This window comes from Melanerpes formicivorus, unplaced genomic scaffold (assembly GCF_026170545.1).
Source record: "Melanerpes formicivorus ecotype bairdi unplaced genomic scaffold, bMelFor1.0.p_v2 SCAF_2, whole genome shotgun sequence".
NCBI lineage: Eukaryota > Metazoa > Chordata > Aves > Piciformes > Picidae > Melanerpes > Melanerpes formicivorus.
The window spans coordinates 56,024,938-56,049,779 of NW_027142354.1; the positions used below are offsets into that span (position 1 = coordinate 56,024,938).

The following is a 24,842-nucleotide window of genomic DNA, read 5'->3' on the forward strand; positions in this document are numbered from 1 at the left end:
CCCCACTCCTGGCCCAGCACTTGCTCAATAACCTCTGCATCTTGGGGTCTCCCTGCAGCCCAGCACAGCCTGGGAGGCTGAAGTCACCTTTTAAGTGAGTTGTGGCTGCCAGGAGCCAGCTCTGGGCTGGAAGAGGCTGCCAGGCAGCTCTGCACTCCCCAGCACAGCCAGGCTGCAGTGTGGGAGGGAGGGTGAGGGAATCCCATCCCTTATCCCTTCACCTCCTCACTCCTGGGGCTGGGAATGCAGTGAGGAAGCCAGGCAGAAGCCCAGGACAAGGTGCAGGGTGGCTGCTGCCAGTGTCTGACCAGGAAGGGTGAGGCCCAAACCTGCTCTCAGCACTGCAGTAAGGAGAACAAAACACAAGCCCCCACGAGAACATGCAGCTCAAAGCTGAGGAGCAACAGCATCTGCTCATCCTCAGGGAGCAGGCAGAAGCAGTTCCTTCTTCCCCAGGGGCTGAAGCAGTGCCTGGAAAGAGCCTGGGCATCACTCTCCCTCCCTGCAACATCCTCCTGAGGTGGCTGAGCCCTGCTCTGCCTCCCTGCCCTGGGGCACCTCCCTGCCCTGGGGAGCAGCTGAAGCCAAATCCAAACCTTCCTTTTCTTTATTTTTGGAGTCCATTAAAAAAAAAAACCCAACACAAACCCAAACAAAACCCCAAACAAAACCCAAAGCCCCCAAAACATAACCACAAGACATGATGGTGCCACCTTGGCTGAGAACAGCTGCTGGACACAGCTGTTCAGTGCAACTCCAGGAACATGAAAACCAACTGCTGTCAGGGTTGGAAGAAAAAGTAAACCCAAAGAGCTCTCTTCCATGGTAGCAAAAAAGGGCTGACAGCACAGATCACAGGAGGGTTGGAGGGGGGGGAGGGAAACAAAACAGAAAAGGTCAAAGTTGCTCTTAAAAATATAGCTCTGTGAGGAGAAAAAGAGATGGGTGGGTGTCAGCTAGGAGGAAAGCAGTTTCTGCAAGCTGGCTCTTCTCTGGACAGCCTGCCTCCTCCAGGTGAGCTCAGCCCTTGTGCAACAAGTGAGCTGGCAGGAGGGGGCAACAAAGGAACCGTCTGGGGGCCCCCAGGCAGGGGCAGGAGGAGGCAGGAGGGGAGACTGCTCTGCTCTAAAAGTCACAGTTAAAAGGAGTCATAAATTATCCTGTAAAACCAAAAGCCAAGAGTTGAAATTCTCCTGCCAGGCTTCTCTCCTTTCCTCTCTCTCTCTCTCTCCTGTTTTGCTCTTCACCCACAGATCCTTAATCACAGGGATGCGGTACCTTGGGGGAGGGGAGTTAGGGAGTTAGGGGTGGGGAGGAGGAGAGCAGCCTCACAGCCCAGCAGAGCCAGGGCAGGTGCATCTGGTCCGCTTCCAGGTGACTACAACATCACCACCTCACCCACAGCACTCTCTGCAAGCTCCCTGTGGTCGGCAGGGCCAGGCAGACCCTGCCAGAGGCCGCCGGGCTCCGCTGGTGACAGAGGGCAGCAGCGCCCAGGCTGGACATCCGGCTCTCAGCAGCTACAGAGTTGAGGTCAAACACATCCAGAGGAGCCAAGACGCTGCTGCAGGGCTCTCCTCACACTGCTCCACTCCCTGGACCTCTAACCCAAGGCCAGGCTGACTCAGAAGGTTCAGTGTCTTCCCGAGGTGGGCCCAGGAGGACGGAATGTGGCCGAGGTGACCGCTGCTCAGAGCTACCAGCTGACAGTCCCCAGGGGCCAGCTACCTTCTCACTATCCTTCAGGCTCAGCTGCTTTCTTCTTCTGAGAACAGAGAGGGTGAAAAATAGAATCAATCAGTATCCCCTGCACCACAACCATGATGCACCCAGCACAGCCCCAAGCTGCTTGGCTGCCACCCCTATAGGATGCTCATGGCCCTGCAGCCTCCCTCTCTCCCCTTTTCCAGCCCGTGGGATGGGATGCAGCAGCCCTCCAGGCCCTCAGCACCTTGTTGCTGGTGAAGACAACTTGAAAAGCCAGCTGGAGAAGAGCACTTACTCCTTGGGCAGGTTCTCTGCTACCACAGGAGCCCTTGGGCTTGACCCTTGCAGGGCAAAGGATCTCTCCAGGGGGAGTGATAGAGGAATAAGCCCTTCTTCAAGTCAGCCCAACCCAACCCATGGTCAGGGCTTATCTCAAGGCTAGCCACAATCAACCACAGCCTCCTCTGTACTGCCAGCAAGGCCAGGACACAGCTCTGTTCCTCTCCAGCCTGGCATGCTGCAGGGATGAGCACCACAACCACATGGAGCCCCAGTCCCAGGGAATCCCACATACCTTCTTCTTCTTGGGAACCTCAGCAGAGCCATCTGCTACAGGCTCCCCTTCCAGAGGCATCTTTTTGCTCTTCTTTTCTTTTCCAGCCTTTTTTTCTGGGAGAGGGAAAAGGAAAGTCAGCTAAGAGAGGGACTCTGGCATTGCTAGCCTCTGAGATGGAGTACTGAGTGGCAGGAGCATCTCCAGGGAGCTTTTCACCACATCCAAAGCTGAGCAGGCCTTCCAGAGCAATAAGGGGGTGAGGGCAGAGCCCTGATACAAGACAGCTGCACCCAGAGCTGTTTCTTCCAGTACCTCTGTGCCAGTGGTCTGATCCCATCACCCATGCACACCTGTGGGCAGGAGTACACAGGATTCTCCTCTTTCCCCATCCTGCTGCCCACCCACTCCTGAGGAACTGCTTCAGCACTGAAGCAGCCAGGCACATGCCAGAAACCAGAGCAGGGGGAGCTACCAACACAGGATGGACAGGCACCAGGCTCAGCTCAGCAGGCTCCACGAGGCTCCAGCTGATGGCTGTGCAGCAGCCCACGCAGGGGCTGACAGGCAAGCCTGGCTCCTCCAAAGTGAAGGGCTGCAGCTCTGCAGCACAGAACCCCCAGCAGGTCTGGCCCAGCCCTTCCAGCTCCCCTCTTGTTTTATACAGCAAGCAAGCACAGAGCAGCTCCAGTCTGCAAATGCAAAGAGCAAAAGCTGCCTCTGCCTGCAGGCAGCAAAGAGCAGAGGCAGGCAGGTGTGAGGGGCAGGGAACACTGCACTGGGAGCAAGCAGCAGGGCTTTGAAAGCAGCACTAACAGCCCTGTGCTGCACCTCTGGAATGAGCTGCTCACCGTGCTGCAGCACAGACGCTGATCAGGCAGGGTCAGGCTAGGACACCGCTGCCCCGTGGGTATGGCAGTGGCTGGCAGGGCAGAGGACAGCACAGATTTCAGGGCTGACCTCGTTCAGAGAGGCTGGCAGCAGGAGGCCACCTTCAGGAAGCTCTGCCTGGCACACAGCTGTGTGCATGCTGCTGCTGGGCTGCTCTGCCGTGCCCACAGCGCGCCAGGGACCTTCTGCCCGCCCTCCTCAGCCACATCTCACCTCAGCTCTGTGCCAGCACGGGTTGTGTGTGCCACAGAGCAGCCAGGGAAGCTGGCTGGGTTGGCAGAGCTGCTCTGCACAGCTCTGCTGCGGGCAGCCCACAGCTCTGCGGCCTACAACCAGCCAGAGCTCCGCCAGGCCCGGCGCGGGCAGGCACGCCATGCCAGGGGGCACACAGGCCTCAGGAGGCTCAGGGCAGACTCACCTCAAGCCTCTGCCAGCACCCAGCTAGACAGCTGCTTCCAGCCAGGATAAAGGCCAGGAAAGGACAAAGCCCTGGGGGGACAGGGCATGCCACAGAAGATGCAGAGGGAGCCCAGCTGGCTCTGCAGGCAGCAGGGCACTGACGCAGCTCCTGCTGTGATGGATGCAGGACAGAGGGGCAGGGGGGGCCCAGCCTGCTGCCTGCAACAGGGCCTGGTGCTGAGACTGCAGGGAAACACTGAAGTGGGGGTGTTAAAAACCTGGCAGGAGCTTTGGGGGGGCCAAGAGGGAAACAGCCAAGCAAGAAGCTAAGAGGAAAGTGGGTAGGGCACTCCTGAGCAGGCCCCAGGCAGAGGCTGAATGTGCAGCAGCTGCAAGAGCCCACTGCAAGCACAGCCCCAGGGGAGGCACACTTACTTTTAGCTGCTTTTTTCTTTTCCTTGCTGTCTGCCAGCTTCTCCAGGTCACCAGCTGCTTTCTTCTTTTTCTTTTTGGGTGCTTCCTCATGGGCTTGCCCTTTCCTCTTCTTCTCCTTGGGCTGCACAGCAGCCCCATCCTCCTCTGCCAGCTTCCTCTTCTGAGAGGTTTTCTGCTTCTTGTTCTCTTTGTCTTTGCTCTTAGATGTTTTCAGAGCCTTCTCTGCTGTGGAGGAAGTTTTCTTCTTCTCCTTCTCCTTCTTCTCTTTTTTCTCCTTTTTCTTCTTCTTCTTCTTCCCTTCCAACCCCTCCAGTGTTGGCACTGCAGGAGCTTTGGCAGCAGTGCTGATCTCAGTTTCGCTCCCAGAGCTGGACTCCTCTGCCTGTGGGGTGGGGAGTGGGGTGTGTGGTGCTGGGGTGACTTGCACCCCTTTTGCCCCAGCATTGTTCTCTTTCACAGCCAGGGCTTTCTTGGGTCGGGCAGGTTTGAGGCTGGCAGGAGCTGGCTCTGGGTTCCCTGCCACCTTCTCTTTGCTGGAGCTCCCTGTGGTTTCCTGCCCTAGAGGAGGGTGGTTTTCTGCACAGTGACAAAGAGAGAGAAGACAACTCATTACACAGACCACAGAGTTACTGGAGGATGGGAAAACCTATTTGAAGGACCAAAGAATCACAGAATCAAGCAGGCTGGAAGAGACCTCCAATATCACCAAGTCCAAATGATCAGGAGGAAGCATCCAGTTCTCCCCTGAGAAGCAAAACCTGCTGGCCAGCCAGCTCCAGCAGAGCAGAGAAAGATGCCTCAGCCTGAGGTAGCTGGTGATGCCTCAGCCACAACAGCTTTGCTGTTTGACTAGAGGAAGTGCAGCACAAGCCAGGGGAGCGTGGCCAGAGCAGTCCTTCCCCAGAACACCACCCCCAGCGAGTCAGGGACTTCCCAAGGTGGAAGGGATGCCCACCCCATCACCACTGGCCTATCCCTCAGCTCCTGGGCCTTCCTGAACCTGTATACAGCTCTGACCTCCTCATTTTAGTGATGCACAACTTAACAATGTGCCCAAGAGGCCAAAAGACCCTTTTGAATCTGCAGAGCAGAGCAGAGCTCATCTGCAGGCGCCAGGGTCACACCAGAGAGGCAGCAGCTTCCAGCTCCAGGTGTTACAATTCACCAACAACCCAGGGTGACAGGGAAGTGGCAGGAAACTTTGCTTCTCCATGGCTCTCCCAACCTGCTTACCCTCCCCTGCCCTCCAGACACACTACAGAGCCCAGGAAACACCAAGGGGAGGTTTGAACACCAGTGTGGCAGACGTTCTTCAGCTGGTGCTCAAACCTTCTGTAGGAGCCACTGCAATGCAGTGTGCACCAGTTTCAGGGAGAGCCCTGCCTGCTCCCATGAGCTGCGTTAAGGACTGCAGCTAAAGCAGAACTCAGAAGTGGCAAAGGCACAGGACCTCACCAGCCAGGCAGAGCGAGAGGGGCGCTGGAGGTGTCATGGCCAGGGGCAGCCAGCAGGCGGCAGCAGCGCTCCGTGCGGCGCAGTGCAGCCAGGTCACAGAATCAGTAAGGTTGGAAAAGACCTCAGAGATCATCAGGTCCAACCTGGCACCCAACACCTCATGACAACTAAACCATGGCTCCAAGTGCCTCATCCAATCCCCTCTTGAACACCTCCAGGGCTGGTGACTCCACCACCTCCCTGGGCAGCACCTCCCAGTGGCCAATTACTCCTTCTGGGAAGAACTTTTTCCTCACCTCCAGCCTAAACCTCCCCTGGCACAGCCTGAGACTGTGTCCTCTTGTTCTGGGGCTGGTTGCCTGGGAGAAGAGACCAACCCCCACCTGGCTCCAACCTCCCTTCAGGGAGTTGTAGAGAGCAAGAAGGTCTCCCCTGAGCCTCCTCTTCTCCAGGCTAAGCAACCCCAGCTCCCTCAGCCTCTCCTCACAGGGCTGTGCTCCAGACCCCTCCCCAGCTTTGTTGCTCTTCTCTGGACACCTTCAAGTCTCTCAATGTCCTTCTTAAACTGAGGAGCCCAGAACTGGACACAGGACTCAAGGTGTGGCCTGACCAGTGCTGAGTACAGGGCAGGATGACCTCCCTGCTCCTGCTGGCCACACTGTTCCTGATGCAGGCCAGGATGCCATTGGCCTTCTTGGCCACCTGGGCACACTGCTGGCTCATGTTCAGCCTGCAATCAACCAGTACCCCCAGGTGCCTTTCTGCCTGGCTGGTTGGGAATGGGGAACCCTCTGGGGCCAGGCAGCTTCTCCCCCCTGCTGCAGCAGCCTCACCTGCTGTGTGGTTTGGAGCCCCCTGCTCCACATCCGGCTCGGAGTCGCTGCTGTCGCTGCTGGAGCTGTCGCTGGGAGCTGCCTTCAGGGGGGGTTTGGGGAGGGAGTTTGCAGCAGTTGTTGCTGCCTTCCCTTGCCCCACCTTGCCCACAGGCTCGGGGGGAACCGTCTTTGGTGCCTGGGCCGCTGCTGGAGGCTTGGAGTGGCTGACATAGCCTGTGAGGAGGGACTGAAACGGCACAGAGACGCTGAGGAGCCCCAGCAGGGCAGCCTCCCACACACCAGCCAGGCAGATCTGTCCTGCTGCTACTGCCCCCAGACCCTGAGCTCAGGGCCCAGCTCTGGCCACCCACGGAGCGATCCCCTCAGCAAGGCCAGCGCTGCCAGCCAGGGGCTGAGCTGACAGCAAGGAGAGCCGATGGTGAGAGGCTCTCCTCTTTGTTCTTGCCCAGCAAAGCAGGCTTGGGGGAGGCTCCTGGCCATTAGCAGGCACCCACGCACAGCTAATGCTCTGCAGATGTGCTGCACGCCCTGCACGTTACTGACAAAGGGAATTTAATGGCTTGGACACGAGTTAAGTCACAAATAAAAGAGGGGAAACAAAACCCTGCTGCTGCTGCTGGCACTCTCTGACTATTTCCCTGGTTTAACCCTTGCTGGGCACCACCTCCTCCCACCCCTTCCTCTGGGGAGGGCACAGAGAGCCCTGGACCCCAGGCCAGGCTGCCTGGGGAAGCATTCCAGATTCAGAAGCCCCTCCCTGTCCCCACCCAAAGGCCCTGCTCACAGCACTGCACTTGAGAGCCCCCACTTCTGTGCTGGCAAAACCCTTCAGCACCCCACTTGCTATGGCTGAGAAGTCTCAGTCCTCTGTCTTGCTGAAGAGTCAGCTGCAAGACCCAAGAAGATCCCAGCCCTGCTCCAGAGCCATACCTGTGATGCTGCCTGCTCCTCCTCTTCACTGGACTCTGAGGAGGAGCTGTGGGCTGGCTGGATCCCTGCTGGTTTCTGCTGTGAGCCTGCTGGAGGAGCAGAGTTCATCCCATTAAACCCACCACTGGTGCCTGGAGCTGAGCTCCAGCTTCCCAGCACAAGCTACTGCCACCAAAAAGCTTTCTGACTCCTGAGGAGGGGCAGTGCTGTGCCAAACTGAAGAGCAGGAACCCCCACTTCAACCCCCACGTGAAGGTGACACCTCCCACGGGGTAACAAAACACTGTGCCCACCCTGGCCTGGCCAGCAGCACTGAGAACATCCCCTGGGAACACTCACCAGGTTTGGGGGGCTGTTTGGGGGTCTCCTCATCACTGCTGTCTGAGGAACTGCTGCTGTCTGAGACGTCCTCTGCCTTGGGGGGTGGCAGAGGCTGTGCCAGCTGGGCATCCTGCACTGGCTGCAGGCCTGGCTTCTTCGACTTGGCAGTGGCAGCTCCCGGGAGCGAAGCAGCCTGAGGGGCAGCAGGGCTGGCTGCAGGAGCTTTGCCCACAGGAACTGTTTGCTTTAGACAAGGAGCAGTGGAGGCCTAGGAGAGAAGGATGAAAGCATCTGAAGAGCAGCAGCTGCTCGTGCCCATGAGCTACCCAAAGCAGCCCAGAGCAGATGGGCTTGGAGCACCTCAGCCCTTCCTCAGCTGTACTGCTCCAACTAGTGTCAAAGTTAGCCCAAGGACCTCTCATGCAGGGCACAGAGGCCCCATTCCCCCCCAGCCCACAGAGGAAGCAGACAAATCCTGACTGCACAAGGCACTGCTCTCATAAAAGGAGGAAGAAACTGCTCAGCCAGCTGGGATGCAGGAACAGCAACAGCAGCACAGCAGGGCAGCCCTCAGCTCATCTGCCCCACCTCAGGGTGCAGAATAGTGGGGGGGGGGGGGGGGAAAGGCAAAGTGAAATAGAGCAGCTCCCCCTCAGTGAAGAGAGTCCTCAGCTGGGGACACAGCCCCAAGCAGAGACTCCCCAGGGCAGCTCCTGCCTTTGTCTCTCCACCACCATTACCTCTTTGGCCTGCACATGCTGCTCCGAGTCGTCGCTGCTGGAGCTCTCAGACACTCTGCTGAGTGCAGGCACAGCAGCAGCTTTCAGCCCCTTCCCTGGGGGCACTGTGGCATTATCCTTGGCAGCCACTGTGCTCAAAACCTTGTTTGCTTTGACACTCTGCTGGGACAGAACCTAACAGAGACGAGACAGAGAATCAGGACAGAACACAACTTGGGGGGAAAAGAGGCAGGAGCATGAACCAAGTCAGCACTAACTCCTCAGCCCTCCCATCCTGTGCAGCACAGCACCCAGCTGGGCTTGACTTTTCTCCCCCCTTCACAGGCCTGCTCTGTCTCCTATGAGCCTCTGGGCAGGGCCTTTGGCACAACCAGGAGCAAAGAAGTGAGGGTCAGCAGCCTGGGGGTGCCTAAAGCAGTACCTCAGTGCCCCAGGGGCAGCCATCCTGAGGGCAGGCAGGCAAGATATGATGTGCCTGCAGGCTGTGAGATCCCCATCCACTGCAGTACAGGCAGGGCTGCAGCTGACAGCCCTGCTTTGAAATGCTGCCACTTGGATCCCAGGATGTCTCCTACACCCTAAGGATCACACCTGGAGGGTCAGCTGGTGACAGAGAGAAAGGGTTGGATCCCAGGATGTCTCCTACACCCTAAGGATCACACCTGGAGGGTCAGCTGGTGACAGAGAGAAAGGGTTGGATCCCAGGATGTCTCCTACACCCTAAGGATCACACCTGGAGGGTCAGCTGGTGACAGAGAGAAAGGGTTGGATCCCAGGATGTCTCCTACACCCTAAAGATCACACCTGGAGGGTCAGCTGGTGACAGAGAGAAAGGGTTGGATCCCAGGATGTCTCCTACACCCTAAAGATCACACCTGGAGGGTCAGCTGGTGACAGAGAGAAAGGGTTGGATCCCAGGATGTCTCCTACACCCTAAGGATCACATCTGGAGGGTCAGCTGGTGACAGAGAGAAAGGGAAGGGCAAGCAGAGGGCAAATCTGCCTCCAGGTCCACAAGCCAGCCACAGACAGGGGAGCAAATTGGCAAGAAGCAACTCTGTTGACTCACATTTGAAACTAAAGGTAAGAGGGGTTAAAAATAGAAGAGCTTGACCCCAACATCAGCTGCAGAACACAAATGCCAGCAGAAGAGGGAGCAGAGGCACCGGAGCAGCGCTCGGCCTCCCGGCTCGTGCTCCAAACACGGCGAGCTGAGCAGCCTCCCCTCTGCAGCTCTCCTGACAAGCTGGGCCTTTGTGAGCTGACATTTCCCTCACACAACATCTGGCCTTCAGAAGAGGAGGCAAAGCTCCATCCTGCCTGCAGGGAGCTGCCGGCCCAAGGCGAGCTCCGGGCCGCCCGGCACAGGGCTCAGGTTACAGCAGCTGAGCTGTTTCACAGCCCCGGTGCTGCAAACAGGCTCCAGCCAGGGCTGCTCTGGCTGCCTGCCTGCCCACAGCTGCGGGGAGGCAGCCCTCACACTGCCCACAGCACCAGGCAAGGCTTTCCTGGAGTGCACACAACCTGCCAGGGAAGGTGCTGGCCAGGCAGGGGACGTGTGTGGGACGGGAAGCACTTGTGGCCACTGAGCCCTGGGCTAGGAGCACCAGCCAAAGCCAGCACCACACAGGAGTGGAACAGCAGCCATGTTCCTTGGTCAATGCTTCTTCACCTGGCTTCTTCCTCAGGCTCAAACTGCAGCAGAGGTGCAGAGACACCCAGGATAGCTTCATGTCAGGGCAGCTCAGGTCCTAAGGAGCTCAGCCACAGCCCTGTGGAACTGGCATGGAGACATGAAGAGCCTCAGGTCTGAGAGGAGAGGTCACTTCCCCTCTACAAGGCAGGGCTTTGGCTCCTTCAGATGAAAGGCAGCAGGACCACTGTGCCACCCTTCAGGGCAGAGCCTTCCAGCCTCCCAAGGCTTAAGAAGGTGAGTCCAGAGAGCTCCAGCTGCATTCCATGCCCAGGGTTTGGGGAGGAACCAGGGGAGGACTGTCTTGGAGTCACCCAGTTGATGGAAAGACCTTGCCTGCAAGGATTTGGCTGCTTTGCTAGGCTAACTCTAACTTTGCTAGGCTAACTCTAACTTTGCTAGGCTAACTCTAACTCAGGCTCTGGCCAGCCTGATCTAGTGTGGGGTGGCCCTGCCCATGGCAGGGGGGTTGGAACTAGATGATCCTTGTGGTCCCTTCCAACCCTGACTGATACTATGATGATACTATGAACTCCCTGGAGCAGGGCAAAGTGGGCAGAGACCCAGAAGAGCTCTGGGCTCATGTACCCACCCATGCTCCTGCCAAAACACTCACACCCTCCACAGCTCTCACATGCCACGAGCTTCTCATGCTTGAGAGCCGGGGTCAGCGAGCCCCAGGGGCTCTGCCAAGGAAACCTGACTCAGCCAAGGGGAGAGGGCTCCTCCCTGCACCCACCACCCACCCAGCTACCACCTCACAAGTCCTGAGACCTCCTGAGCACGTAGGGTGAACAGGATCCACACCCAGGTAGGAAGCTGCTGACCTGCTGAGTGGGAGGCACAATTTCCTCCTCTGAATCTGACTCCTCGCTGGAATCATCGCTGCTGGCCGCAGGGGCAGGGGCAGGGGCTGGGGCAGGGGCTGGAGCTGGAGCCTTCTTCACATTTGTAGGCTGGGGCACAGCATTGGCTTTTGCTGCAGGAAAAGCATAAGAGATTTTCACCAGGAGAAAGCTGCTCTCCTTGGCTGTCCAGAGCAGGAGCTCCCACCACAGGCTTGGACTGCTCTACGTGGAGGGGAGAGAAGCAAAGCCATGGGGCTGCAGGTGAGGCACTGCCAGGAGACTTACCAGCTTGTGGAGGCTGTGTTTGTGCCACCAAGGTCTCCTCCTCACTGTCAGAAGAGTCACTGCTCTCACTTTCTGAGGCCTGGGTGTTCAAGGTGCTTCCCAGTGCTTTTTCAGGTGGCCCAGTTTTAGCCTGGCTGAGGCTGGGAACAGGCCCAGGCTGCTCTGTCAATCTCTTAACAAAGAAGAAACACAGGCCCAGGAGGGTGGTGTTAGTACAGGTGGTGTTTGGGAGCTGAAGTGCAGTTTCAGCTCAAGCTGGGCTGTGTTTTCCCCTCACACAGCTGTTACCAGCACTCACTCCATCCTTGGCCTCTCAGGATGGAAAGGGCTTCGGCTGCTGGCTGGCTGGAGCTGCTGAGCACGAAGCACTGCATTTAGCAACGTGCCTTTGGCAGGCAGCCTGAGCATCTTTTCCTGCATGAGCATCCAGGGCTAGCAGCACTCAGCAGCAGCTCCTCACTGAGGCTGAGACACTGGCTGGGCAGCAGAAGCACTGCAACTCCCAGACCCCCTCTTAAGGCACTTCAGTGTGACCTCCTCCTAGCTGGGAAGCCAGAAGACTTGCAAGATTCAGTGTCAGAGCAGCTGCCTCCTAGAGCTGCTGCAGAGCTCTGCTCTCTGCTCACTGGGGAACACAGAGGGTAGGCAGAGGCAGAGCAGGACTCCCTGTGGACACTGATCCCTCAACAGCTCTAAGAATGTGGAACTCTCCAGGTAACAAACCCCCTGCAACTCACCTGGCTGCCTTTTGCTGGCACCCATCGATGCTCTGATGTCCCAGGACAGGCCCTGAGCCGCTGGTGTGCCAGCACTAGGAAACCACAGGTACCCAGCAGCAGATGCACAGCTGCCAGGTGAGAGATCTCCTTCCTGCCAGGGCCAAGGGCAGCAGACACCTCTCCTGCACGCTGCTGAAGGCCAGCAGTGGCATGGGGGGAGCCTGCCCAGGGGTCTGCTGCCTTCACCCCCCCCAGATGTTCTCCAGGCTCTGCACCCACTCAGTTTACTCCACTCATGGCTCATCTCTGGGCTGCTCTGCCACAGCACCTCATGCCTGCCAGGGCAGGCAGACCCCAGCCAACCCCCTGTGATGGCAGCTGGCTGCAGTGCTCCTCCCAGAGGAAGGTGAGGGAGACTCCAGTGTGGCTGCACAGCCCCTGCCCCCTCCCCCTTTCTCCCAACCCTGCCCTGCTGCTAAGGTGGTGAAAGCCTCTCAGCCGGTGCCAGGGGAGCAGGAGGACCTCAGCAGCGCCAGCTCAGCCAGGGGCTGCTCCTGGGCAGCAGCTGAGCACCAGCCTAGCAGCCTCCTGGGAGGAGGGATCTTACTGTGCTGCCTGGCACAGCCCCACCGAGGGCTGCCACTGGGGCAGTGTTTATCATCTGGAAGCCAAGCACCAAACAGACAACAGCATCTGCATGTTTATCCCGCTGCAGAGCGGCTCTCGGAGCAAGCCAAGCACACTCTGACTCTGCTGGGAGAAACAGAAACCTCCACAGGCTCTGGGGAGGGGGCACTGCAAACCTCACTGCTCTGTTTTGATACCAGTGAGTCACAATCTCCAGGAGAGAGGCCAGATTTGCAGGGCTGAAGCCAGAGAACTGCTTGAGGCAGCCACAGGAATTCACACTCTCTGCTGGAACGTGCGAGCTCCTCTCACTCCTGTCCCAAAGCACAGCTGTGCAAGGCAAGAGCCCACCAAGATCAGGCCTCACTCACTCACTTTCAAGACCTTCATAGCAATGCTTCTGGCTTCTCCCCCTGCTCAGATGCATGGTGCAAGGGTACTTCATTTGCTAACTCAGCAAGGTGGGAGGGAGCTGCCACGCAGAAGCGTCCTGACACAAAGAACCTAAACGGCACCCACCGAGAAACCACAGCAAACACTGCACAGCCTCAGCACTCCTCAAATCCTCCTGGGGGGAGGCCAAGGTCCTTCCATCCACCTCTCCTCAGTCACTGCCTGATGGCTGACAGGCATCATGTCCTGCAGCATGGCCCCAGGTGGGCTCAGGCCAGCAGCGTGGCTGAGCGGCACGCAGGGAGCGGGGCAGCGCCCAGAGAGAGCTCCTGACGACCGAAGGCGTCAGGTACTGAAGCAACTCACGAGAGGAGGGAAACCATTCAAGAGGAAGTCATTTTTCCTGCTCCTCTCCAGCCCCCAAGGCAGGAGCTGCCTGCAGCTCAGCAAAGTGGTGACTCAGCTCCTGCACAGCCCATCTGCCACCTCGCTGGGGCCCTTGGCATCATGCAGCGCCGCGCGCCAGGAGGGGAACGCCAGGAGGGGAGGCGACGCCGAGCCACGTGTGCCCAGCACGTTGGAACCACCACCCAGCACACCCCAGGGCTGCCTCTGCTCAGCAGTGGCACTGCCAACGGGGCTGGGACCGGCCTCTCAGCTGTGGCACGACACAGCAAAGCTGTGAGCCCTACCTGCAAGGGAGCAGGCAGGGAAAGGGAGATGTGGCCTCTCCCCGCAGGGGCTGCTGCCCACCATGGAAGCCTGCAGGCCCAGCTTCTGCCAGCACAGCCTGCATGGCTGCTCCTGGGGTGCTCAGGGAAGGTGCAGGTTCCCAACACACACACACACGTGCATTTCACACCCAGTGCTGGTAAGGAGAAGCCAAAGCCCATCCATAGAGGGCTTGAGTGCCATCTTTGTCCCAAAACGTGCAGGAAAGAGGAAGCAGAGCAGGAGCAGCATCTCCAGCAGCTCACAGCATCTTTAAGGTCAATCCAAGCAATCTCTGAGGTCAAGCCAGACTGATCCTCATCCCCATCCTTCCCCCCCAAAATATGCAAACACCTTGTCAGCTTCTTTGACTGAGCCTTCAGAGGTAAACACACCAATTAAGCAGTTCAATTTAGGCATGATGTTCATTTTAATTGTGCTAATCCACCCCCACAGGGAAAGATGAAGCAGCTTCCAACGCTCTCTATCTGTTTGGATCTTGCACAGAAGCCAGAGGAAGTTGCAGGATACAGTAAGTCAGTGGTTAGCATATGCCCAAGTAGCAGATGGTGAGGATGAGCTAAGAAGAGTTTGACTGGGAGGACAGGACTGTGGACACAGCTAAGCCTCATGGTTTATCTTCAGGCTTCACTCGTGGTCTCTGCCTGTAGGCTACTAACAGGGGAAGAAACAGCCTGTCTGGCAAAAATAGAGCTCCCTTGATGACAAGCTCTTCCTTGCTGACTGTGGCTGCTGAGGGGTAACTGCCAGCTTGCAAGAGGGAGGATGCTGAAGCAGTTAAGTAGCTGGAGACCTCTTGCTGCCAGCTGCAAACCGAGGCTTGGCAGGAAAGAAACACCTACCCCAGCAGGCCCTTCACCTACAACCCTGCTGGAACAGAGGAGGCTTGAAGCTTTGGGAGTGGGACCCCGGGGCACAGCTGTCAGGAGAGCTGAAGCTCCACACAGAACCATGCAGGAAGAGAGCAGCAGAGAGACAACTGTTGGAGATGCGTCCCCCTCCACCCACCTTAGCAGACCAAGGCTATAAAGACAAAACTGCAGAGTCTCTCTAGCTCCTGCCTGTCAGGAGAGAAAGGACGTGTTGACAAAGAGCCTCCTTGCAAGGACACGTGAGCCCCTGCCCCCAGCTTCCCTTCCTCCCTTGCAGAGAAGAGCTGCCTTCTCCTGCACTGCCTGCAGGGCTCCTTCCAAAGGCACCTGCAGCTCACAAGGGCTGCAGGAGGTCTCTGGGACACTCTCCAGAAGGGATTTGCTTCCCTGCAAGATCAGCCACCTGAAATCAGAGTCCAGTCTGACTTCTCTCTCTCTCAGGAGAGGTCTAAACACATCCTGTGTCCAGCTCTGGGCCCCTCAGGCTAGGAAAGATGTTGAGTTGCTGGAAGGTGTCCAGAGAAGGGCAACAAAGCTGGGGAGGGGTCTGGGGCACAGCCCTGTGAGGAGAGGCTGAGGGAGCTGGGGTTGCTTAGCCTGGAGAAGAGGAGGCTCAAGGGAGACCTTCTTGCTCTCTACAGCTACCTGGAGGGAGGTTGGAGCCAGGTGGGGGTTGGTCTCTTCTCCCAGGCAGCCAGCACCAGGACAAGAGGACACAGTCTCAAGCTGTGCCAGGGGAGGTTCAGGTTGGATGTGAGGAAGAAGTTCTTCCCAGAAAGAGAGATTGGCCATTGGGATGTGCTGCCCAGGGGGTGGTGGAGTCACCATCCCTGGAGGTGTTTAAGAAGAGCCTGGCTGAGGCACTTGGTGCCATGGTTTAGTTGATCAGATGGTGTTGGGTGATAGGTTGGATTCGATGATCTCAAAGGTCTTTTCCAACCTGGTTCCTTCTGTATTCTATTCTTTATTCTGTAAATCCTCACAGGAAAGCCAAGACCAAGCTATCTGTGACCCTGCACACACCAGAGGGGCAAGAGGCAAGTGAAGGAGTTGGTATCAAATAGGTTCCCCCCACCTCCACCTCATCTGCTTTGGGTGGGTGAGAAGAATGAGGCCATGCTTCTTTCCAAGGAGAGAGTGAGCTTCCTGAGGGACTCAGATACAACACACTGCAAGCTACAGGTGTTTGAAGGAGATCAGCAGCAGCACTGAAGGGCTGAGCAAGTAATTGTCCTGCTTATCCCAGCCCTCAGCACTGAGCTGAAGGAGGCAGCTCCTACCTTCTGGCTGATGGGCACAGGGGGCTCCTCCTCTTCGCTGCTGGAGGAGCTGGAGCTCTCAGCTGGCTTCGTGCTTTCAGCAGCCTTTGAGGCAGCAGCAGCCCTCCCCAGGGTGGCTTTGGTCTGCTTTGGCACTGCTGCTTTTGGTGCTGCCTTCCCTTCAGAAGGTGGAAGTGGTTTAGCTGGAGCTGCCTTACTGGAGAGCGATGCTGCTGGTGTAGGTTTCACCGGGGAGGGGATGGTCTGGGAGGGCCTGGGAGGAGGCTTTGTCTGGGCAAGGCAAGGACACAGCGTGAAACAAGGCAAAGCCCACAGCAGTGCTGCAGAGATTTCAGAGCCCCCCCCTGAGAAAAGCAAACACTGAGGGAAGATCAGCAGCTGGCAGGACACAAGGAATCCTTTCATCTGGCTGCGTGGGGATTGGCTCCCAAGGTGAGAGAGCAAGACCAGACCTCCTGCATCAGCCTGCTGACACCCCCAGGCCCCTCCAGCAGTGCCTCACAGCACTCTTCCCTCTCCACAGCAGGGAAGCTAAACTGCACTAGCTTGAGGAAGGAGACACTATTGATTGCAAATTAGAGCTGAGAGGCAAATTCAGCCACGACAATTTGCCTCCTCAGGTGGGAGAAGAATTGAATTGCAGGGTTTGTCTCTTTCTTTTCTTTGCAAGCCCTGATGGGTAGCATTTGTTTTTCAAGGGAAGAACAATGGCTTGAGGGAAGCTCAGAGCACAGACACTGAGGCTCCTTAAAAACACCTTCATGGCTCCTTCCTCCCCCACCCCAGCAGGATTTTGCTCCATGCATGTGCAAGATTTCCTTCTCACTGTGATTCTGGGCCCTGGAGAGGTGTGGAGGGAGAGGTGGAGCCTTGGACAGGCATACCTGGGGTAAGGATGGGGGCTCCTCATCTTCACTGTCCGAGGAGTCGCTGCTCTCTGAGGTCTCATCAGGCTTTGCAGCCGCAGGAGCCGGCGTGGGTGTGGGCTTGGCCTGGTTTGGGGGCAGTGCTGTTTGCCTCACTGCACTCTTCTTGAGGGGCACTGCAGCAGCAGGGGCACTTTTCACAGGGGCTGCATTAACCTGAGCTGTTTTCACAGCTGGCTTTGCCTGGGGACAGGGCAAACAAAAGGGAACAAGAGGATCAGGTTAACACCTCAGAAGCTGCCTTACCAACTTGGGCTTGTTCTGACCCATGGGCTATGGAGTAGTTGAAGCAAGTCTCTTCCTCCATGGCCTGCCTGACTACAGCCCACTGCTTCCTACAAATCAAACTTCAGGCACTAAGAGGAACTGGGATAAGATCCTTGATGCAGCAGGGGCATGCAGAGTGTTTCTCTGGCTGTAGGGATCCTGTGCACCCAGGGAAGGTGGTGTCAGAATACAGCACTGGAGCATTCCCTCTCCTTCAAGGGAGACAAGGACCCTGGGGTGCAGAGGTTACCTGGGCCATTGGAGCTGCAGCCTCCTCCTCAGAGGATGTTTCATCACTTGAGTCCTCACTGCTGTTCTCAGCAGCCCCAGCTGCCTCCTTTGGCTCTGAAACACAAGTGAGGAGATGTCACAGCTGCTGCCTGCTCTGGGCTGCCAGAGCACGATGCTAATACAGCTTTTGAAGTCAGGAAAATAAAACAAGCCACAGAGATGGCTACAGGGATTGGCAGGAAGAGGGTCCAGCCCTGCTGAAAGCATCAGGGGCCTGCTGGGAGTAACTTCTCCAGACAAACTCTGCCTTTTCCTATGGGAGTGGTGCTTGTGGGCCAGAGGGATGAGAAATCCTTCCTGGCAGCTCTCTGACCCTCATGGGAACTGCCCCACACACCTCCCTGCAGGGGCATCCAGCCTGGCTGGACCTCCTCTGGAAAAGAGCCAAGAGAGCTTCTATGATTTATTCCTCACCCTCTCTCCCCACTCCAACACACACACTTCAAAGCAGTAAAAGATTTCCCTACAGACTTAAAAACCCAAACCAAACCACTCTGCAATTGAGACTGAAGGGAAGATGCTGCAGTGCCTTTCAGAGAGGCTGAGAGCATCTGCAGTGTTAGTGCAGCACCTCCTCTAGCTGCACCACACTGTGATCTCCAGCCCCACAGTGCTGGGTGCTGCCAGACACACTTCTTAGCACAGAATCTGCTGCTTGAAATGGGAGCAAGCAGGCTGGCTTCATCCCACAGAGCTCTGGAGCTGGCTGCTCTGCAGTGTTCTCACAGCCTCCCCGAGGAGCAAGCATGGCTCTGAGCGTTCCAGCCAGGGAGCTGACAGGAGCAGGCTGAAGGCAGGGCTCAGACCTGATTCCCAGCAGAGCTGGAGCACACAGGCATCCACCACAGCCCACAGGCTCCTTACCCACTTTGGGGGCTGGGGCCTTTGCAGCTGGAGTCTCTTTCTCCTCCTCGCTCTCCGACGAGGAGCTGCTGCTGGAGCTGTCCGATCCTCTGGCAGTTACTGGTGCTTTGCTTTGACCTACTTTGGCTGCAGTGGCATGGTTGGACTTCCCAGGAGCAGGCAGCTTCTGCCCAGCCTTGGCTGGGGCTGCAGACACAGCTGATGCACCGGGCTGCTGCTTGTGTGAGAGCACAGTTCTGTTTGCAGCAGAGGGCCCTGCCGCCCTGCCTGCTGGGACAGCAGCTTTGCTAGGAGAATGCAGGGAGTTGGCAGCCTTGCCACTCACCACAGCTGGTGTCACCTACAGGGAACAAAAGGAATTGGAAGCCTACAGACAGATGTGAAGCTAAATTAGACACAATATACCTTGGACAGCCATCTGGGAGCTGGGTGAGCCATACAGCTCTTCAGGGAAGCACTTGGGGGAGAGACATCAAAAGGCAGGCTTATGCCAGCACAGGAGGGTCATTTCAATATGAATGCCAGCCCAGCCACAATGCTACACGTGCCAGGGAGCCTGGGGCAGTCCTGGCCTCCCAAGTGCTGCCAGCCCCCACAGCCAAAGGCAGAATGACCTTACCGTGCCTGCTCCTCTCCCCGCAGACGTCTCCTCTTCTGATGAGGAGTCCTCATCCTCACTGCTTTCTGCAGGCACTCCTGAGTTTGTGGTCAGTGGAAGGCTGGCTGCTGCACAGGGGAGCCACAGAGAAATCATGTCAGCACATCTCCAACATCAGCATGGCCTCTGGTCTGCAGCAAGGCCACAGCAGGCAAGCCAGGGTCGCATTTGCACGCCTGCTCCAACACCGCCGCTGCTGCCCTGGCAACAGCCAAGGCTCCTCCACCCTATCCTGCTCCCTACCACCAAGAGAAGGAACCTGCCCAGCTCTGCAGGTTCCCAAGGTCCACAGCAGATGAGACTGAGCCAGAGCTCATCAGACATATAGGCTTTTGTTAGACTATGCAAGCCAATGCCTCCCACATCAGCTGCAGCAGGGATCTGTCCCCTCAGAGAGAGGCCACTGGCTCTCCAGACCAGCTCCCAAAGCCTTCCTTCACAGATGAAGCAGACCTGTCCTTGCTGGCCCAACAGACACCTGTGACCAGCCAGAAGCTGCTCCAGAGTGGGCAGTGCTGGGCTCCCAAGCCTCCATCCAAGTGACAGCACCCATCCCTCTCCAGTGAATCATGACAGGCTTTTTCTAGCTCCAGCAGACATCTGTGCTCCTCTGAGGCTCCACATGAGAAGGGGATGCTAAATTAGTTGTCCTATTTTTCTAAGAGCACAAGGGAATAGCCAGCTCTGTACAAGCAGTTTCTCTAGCCAAACAAGCTGGGCTGTTCCTGCCCAACCTCCAGTCCTCCCCTGTCAGCAGCAGGCAGATGAAAGGCTCCTACCCTTGGCAGCTTTCGCCTTCTCTTTCTCATCCTCTTCCTTCTCAGAGCTCTCAGAGCTGCTCACGGGATCAGGAACTCTGATCTTTTCTGGGATGGCTGCCTCCTCCTCACTCACCTTTCTCCTGGTATTTGAGGGAGTTCTGAGGGAACAGAATTTGCATCAGAATGGTGTGGGGAGGTAAGTAGATATTAAACAAATTGTAAGGCAACTTTCACCCGCTCTCAGGCCAAGCTCCAGCCCTCAGACACACACACAATCCACTACAGCTCCTAAGGGGGTAGAAGAAACACTGCTCTGACCTGCAAGGGACATCTCCAGTCCCTCAGGCAACCACAGAGACCAACAGAGAAGGGTCTGGGTTGGATGGGGCCTCCAAAAGTCATCCAGTCCCTCTGCAGTCAGCAGGGACATCCTCCCCTAGATGAGCTTGCCCAGAGTCCTGTGGAGCCTCTTCTTGAGTATCTCCAGGGATGGAGCCTCAACTATCTCCCTGGGCAACCTCTTCCAGTGCTCCACCACCCTCATGGTAAATGTCCTTGCAATACTTGTCCACTTCTGGGCCCCTCAGGTTAGGAAGGAGGTTGACTTGCTGGAAGGTGTCCAGAGAAGGGCAATGAAGTTGGGGAGGGGTTTAGAGCACAGCCCTGTGAGGAGAGACTGAGGGAGCTGGGGTTGCTTAGCCTGCAGAAGAGGAGGCTCAGGGGTGACCTTATTGCTCTCTACAACTACCTGAAGGGAGGTTGTAGACAGGCAGAGGTTGGTCTCTTCTCCCAGGCAGCCAGCACCAGAACAAGAGGACACAGTCTCAGGCTGTGCCAGGGGAGGTTTAGGTTGGGTGTTAGGAAGAAGTTCTACACAGAGAGAGTGATTGCCCATTGGAATGGGCTGCCTGGGGAGGTGGTGGAGTCACCATCACTGGAGGTGTTCTGGAGGAGACTTGATGGGGTGCTTGGTGCCATGGGTTAGTTGTTTGGGTGGGTTGGATTGGTTGATGGGTTGGACACGATGATCTTGAAGGTCTCTTCCAACCTGGTTTAGTCTAGTCTAGACTATTCTATTCTATTCTGAGAAGATGCCAAACAGTTTTTGTGTCCTAGGCAGACTCTTTCTCATTTCAGCAGGGAAATAAAGACACAGCAGGATGGGGCTGGTGCTCACAACAGAGCAAAGGCAACCCACAGAACAAACTGGCTCCAGGAGGTGCTACAGACAGACAATAAATGCAGTCCCAGGGCTAGGGCAGTGATTCTGTCTTGGTGTTCCACAAGGCCAGGAAAAGGCTGCAAAAGCCACTTGAGCATGGGCTCACAGGGCAAAAGGATGGAGAAGTCAGAGTGGAGAGAGATGCAAGAAAGGAAGTGGCTGGACTTACAGAAGAGGTGTTGGAAGAAGGGGAGGAAGAATCCACAGATGAGCATTAAACACCTAAGCTCTTCAGCTGGGTGAAAACATCAAGCTGGAGAAAAATGCCTCCAGGCTCTGAATCCCTGCTTGTACCAGAAGGGATGATGTGGCTGGAAGTAATCTTCAACCTCCCCAGGAAAACACAGGCAGTAATTAATACATTGGCTTTATGATGAGGCTAGCAGTGGCTGGGCACATGCCTGTGTGATTCACAAATGCAGTGCTAAGCTGGTGAAAGCCCTGAGACACCCACAGTTGTCAGAGAAAAGGGGAAAGGACCCAAGAGAAATCCTCCTCTTGCTCTCCTGACAGCTCAGCCTGTTTCATCTCTTCATCTAAACCAGAAAGCAGGGTTTCATGAGCTGGCCAGCAGAGACCATGCTGCCTGTGGGTGTGTCAGCAGTGTGGCTGTAAGGGCAAGCTGTCTGCAGGCAGGCCAAGTGCAAGGCACATCTGCTGCTACCAAGTGCTGTTAATAATTCCCTCAGGAGAACAGAAGGGCAAGTCACAGAGGCAGCAGCCACACTCCCAACGCCTCCCTGATTCAGCAGCAGCTGATACCACAACAGAACACTGCTGGGAGACCCTGGCAGGGGGGACCAGGGACACTGTGTGTGGGAAAGCAGTGGTGCCCACACCCACTGGCGCTGCAGGGCACTGGCTACTCCCGGGGCTGAGCTGCCTCAGCTTCCCCCTGCCTCCAGGCACACTTCCATCCCCTCCCAGAGGTTAAAGGTAGCCCTGGAGGGAGGGAGGCTGCTCTTAGTGAACAGGGTCTCTCAGCTGCTTAGGTTCACTTTGCAAGAGTTTCTGAAGGAGAGCAGCAAGGATGGCCTCTGATGAGCAACAGCCACAGTGCAGCAAGAAGAAAGACATTTTCAGGCCTATGAAGAGACAAGGTGTGAGAATCACAGCTCACCCAGTGAGAGCTCTTCAGGCAGGCAGGGAGAAACCAACCTAGCTGGTCCCTGCATCCCCCACTGTGACCCCAAACCAGGGGCAACAAGAATAAAAGGCATACTGGGGGGGTGGGGCCACATGAGTAGAGAAACAGCAATTAAATGTCATGAGAGTGCCCTGTTGCCTGCCAAGCTCTCCAAGTTACAGTGTGTGCAAGGGTTAACTTCCACAGGGAAAGGTCACCATCATTACCCAAGAGAGCAACAAACTGTTAGAGGGAGGAACTGCAAACCTGTTTCTATGCTGCTACATCCTCACCAAGCCCCAGACTTTCTGCTGCTCAAGTGAGAGAACCAGAGCAGCAGCAGGGCAGGAGGAGAAGACACCCCTGAAGCAAACACCTGCTTCCCAAGGCTGCTGGTACAGCCTTGCTGAGGAGCACCTCCACTCCAGCACTCCTCAGCACAGGCACAGAAATCCAGCTCTGAACCCCCAAGAATCCAGTTCTGTGGCTCCCTCAGGCCTCCCTGCAGCACTGCACTCCAGCAGCAAACCAGGGTGGTGCACAGGGTGGCTGCCCAGCTCACCACACTCCACAGAGCATCACAGAATTGCCAGGGTTGGAAGGGAGCTCCAAGATCATCAAGTTCCAACCCCCATGCCATGGGCAGGGAGAGCTCACACAGCTCAGAGGGGAAGGCTCCACACTGCAGACCTCCACGTGGGGTACTCAGGGGAACTGCACGTGGGAAGCTGTTGGGCTGAACGTGTCCCGGCTTGAAAGGACAGGCTGAACCCAAGACTTCCTCTGAGTCAGAAGCAGCATGATCCATGCCAAAGCTTAAGCCCCTGTAAGAGCCTTCAGCAGTTGCTCAATTTCTCTGTGCCTGGGTCACTGCTCCTGCAAAGCACGTGGCTCCAAAAAGAAAGTGAAACAGCAGGGAGGGGGCAAAGGCTGGCTGCCAGTAAAGCCTGACCCTGAGCCCCTCCATACTCCAGATTTAAACCCCCAAGCAGCAAGAACAGCGCCAGCTGCTCGAGGTAGCAGCTTATCTCGGGAAATTCTACACCGAAGGAATCTTTTAACAGCTGAAAAGAATCGGGCTGAGAGCAGAGGCGAGGAGGAGAGTCTGCCGAGCACAGTTATCACCTGAAGCGGCCTGACAACGGGAAATTCCAGCAAGTAAAGGTCACACGTGCCACGCAGCCGCGAGGTTAGCACCGCCTGAAACCTACTCGCTGGTCATTGCCTCCTTCCACTTACTTTTCCCAGTGGGTAAAGATGTCCTCGAGAGAGGCTGAGAGGGACGGGAGCAGTTTCTGTGGAAACAGAGGGAGCACAGCTCAGGACGAGACCACCAGCCAGGAGCAGAGACCCCTCCGGGAACCCCCGAGAAAAAGGGACGGCATTCCCCTGCTGGCCGTGGGGCAGGCCCGCTGCACCCAGGGCTCCCCGCCGGGACTACAGCCGCGGCAGCACGTGTTCCGGGAGCACCACGCTGCGGGACGGCTTCATCCCGCGCGGCGCCCGTCCCAGCCCTCCTCCCCGGCCGGCTCGTGGCCAGGCCTGCCCGCGGGCAGCAGCAGCGGAGCCACGAGGCCAGGGCGGCCCCGGTGCTCGGTGTGGGACCACGAGGGCCCAGACTCCGCGTCCGGCCCCCGCCGCGGCCTGGCTGCCTCCCCCCTGCCCGCGCCGTGCTGCCCGTTACCTGCCCGGTCTGCGCCTGCAGCTCTCGGGCCGCCCGGGCGAAGCCGCCGCGGAGCAGGTGCTGGTGGATGAGGGCAAGCAGCTCCCGGCCCCCGTGGCCATCCGCCGCCATGGCGCGGCCCCCGCTCGGCGCAGCCCCGGGGGCGCCGCGTGCTGCGCGGCCCCAACGTCACGTCCGCTTCCGCCGCACGGCCCGCTGGGAAGTGTAGTGCCGGGGGGGGCACCGCGCGGCCGGGGAGCGGTGGCACACCCACGGAGGGGAGGGGAGAGCGGGCGGCAGCGGGGCGGCTGCAGGGAGGTCCGCTCGAGGTTCCGGCTGCGTGCTCCAGCAGCGCAAGGGCTGGGCTGGACATTCCTAGACCCAGGGAGCTGACCTCGGAGGTCATCATGTCCGGCTGCTCCCCCGGAGCTTGCATTCCCACGGCTGCTGCTAAAGCACGCCCCTCCGCGCCACATCCACGCGTCTTCTAAACACCTCCCGGGGTGGCAGCTCCACTGCCTCGCTGGGCATCCTGTTCCAATGCCTGGTAACTCTTCTTGTGAACCATTTCCCCCTAATATGCAACCTGAACCTCCCCTGGCACAGTTGGAGGCTGTTTCCTCTTGTCACTTGTTCCATGCGAAGAGACCAACCCCCACCTCTCACAGAATGTTCAGGGCTGGAAGGGACCTCGAGAGCTCATCCAGTCCAAACCCCTTGCCAGAGCAGGATCACCCAGAGCAGGTCATACAGGAACTCATCCAGGCAGCTCTTGAATATCTCCGGAGAGGGAGACCTCTCCAACCTCCTTTGTGGTAGTTGTAGAGGGTGATGTGCTCTCCCCTCAAGCTGCTTCTTCTGAAGACTTAAGCAAGCCCAGTTCCCTCATCCATCCCTCATAAGGCTTGTGTTCAGGGCCCTTCACCAGCTGCTCAGGCTGGGGTGGAGAGCTGCCCTGCTGAGAAGGGCTTGGGCATGTTGGTGGATGAACAGCTGGACACGAGCTGGCAACGTGCACTTACAGCCCAGAAGCCAACTGCACCCTGAGCTGCATCCCCATCAGCGTGGGCAGCAGGTCAAGGAAGGGGATTCTGCCCCTCTGCTCTTCTCTGTTGAGACCCCACCTGCAGTGCTGGGTCCTCAGCACAGGAAAGACAAGGACCTGCTGGAGTGGGGCCAGAGGAGGCCAGGAGAATGATCTGAGGGCCACAACACCTCTGCTATGAAGACAGGCTGAGAGAGCTGGGGTTGTTCAGCCTGGCTCGGTGGAGAACTTATTGCAGGCTTTCAGCAGGGGGCCTGTAAGAAAGCTGGGGGCAGTTTTTAGCAGGGCCTGTTCTGGCAGGAT

At 57.4% G+C, this 24,842-nt stretch overlaps 1 protein-coding gene across 3 annotated transcripts; it reads right to left on the minus strand.

Moving 5' to 3' along the window:
• Positions 1 to 589: 589 nt before the first annotated feature.
• TCOF1 (treacle ribosome biogenesis factor 1) lies at positions 590 to 23,659 on the minus strand. Of its 3 annotated transcripts, none has more exons than XM_068162270.1 (17): positions 23,516 to 23,659; positions 23,071 to 23,126; positions 19,502 to 19,641; positions 18,684 to 18,790; positions 18,065 to 18,404; positions 17,160 to 17,254; positions 16,601 to 16,825; positions 15,717 to 15,986; positions 11,094 to 11,265; positions 10,788 to 10,939; positions 8,268 to 8,441; positions 7,546 to 7,795; positions 7,207 to 7,292; positions 6,274 to 6,502; positions 3,986 to 4,561; positions 2,282 to 2,376; positions 590 to 1,765 (listed from the first exon to the last, which is right to left on the minus strand). In XM_068162270.1, exons 1-17 carry the CDS (start codon positions 23,624 to 23,626, stop codon positions 1,736 to 1,738), a joined length of 3,108 nt encoding a protein of 1,035 aa, XP_068018371.1. In that variant the 5' UTR covers positions 23,627 to 23,659; the 3' UTR covers positions 590 to 1,735. The 3 variants fall into 3 exon arrangements, with proteins under 3 accessions (XP_068018371.1, XP_068018380.1, XP_068018362.1); XM_068162279.1 differs by having other exon boundaries at positions 590 to 1,762; positions 7,207 to 7,295; XM_068162261.1 differs by having other exon boundaries at positions 7,207 to 7,295.
• Between the last annotated feature and the right edge of the window lie 1,183 nt (positions 23,660 to 24,842).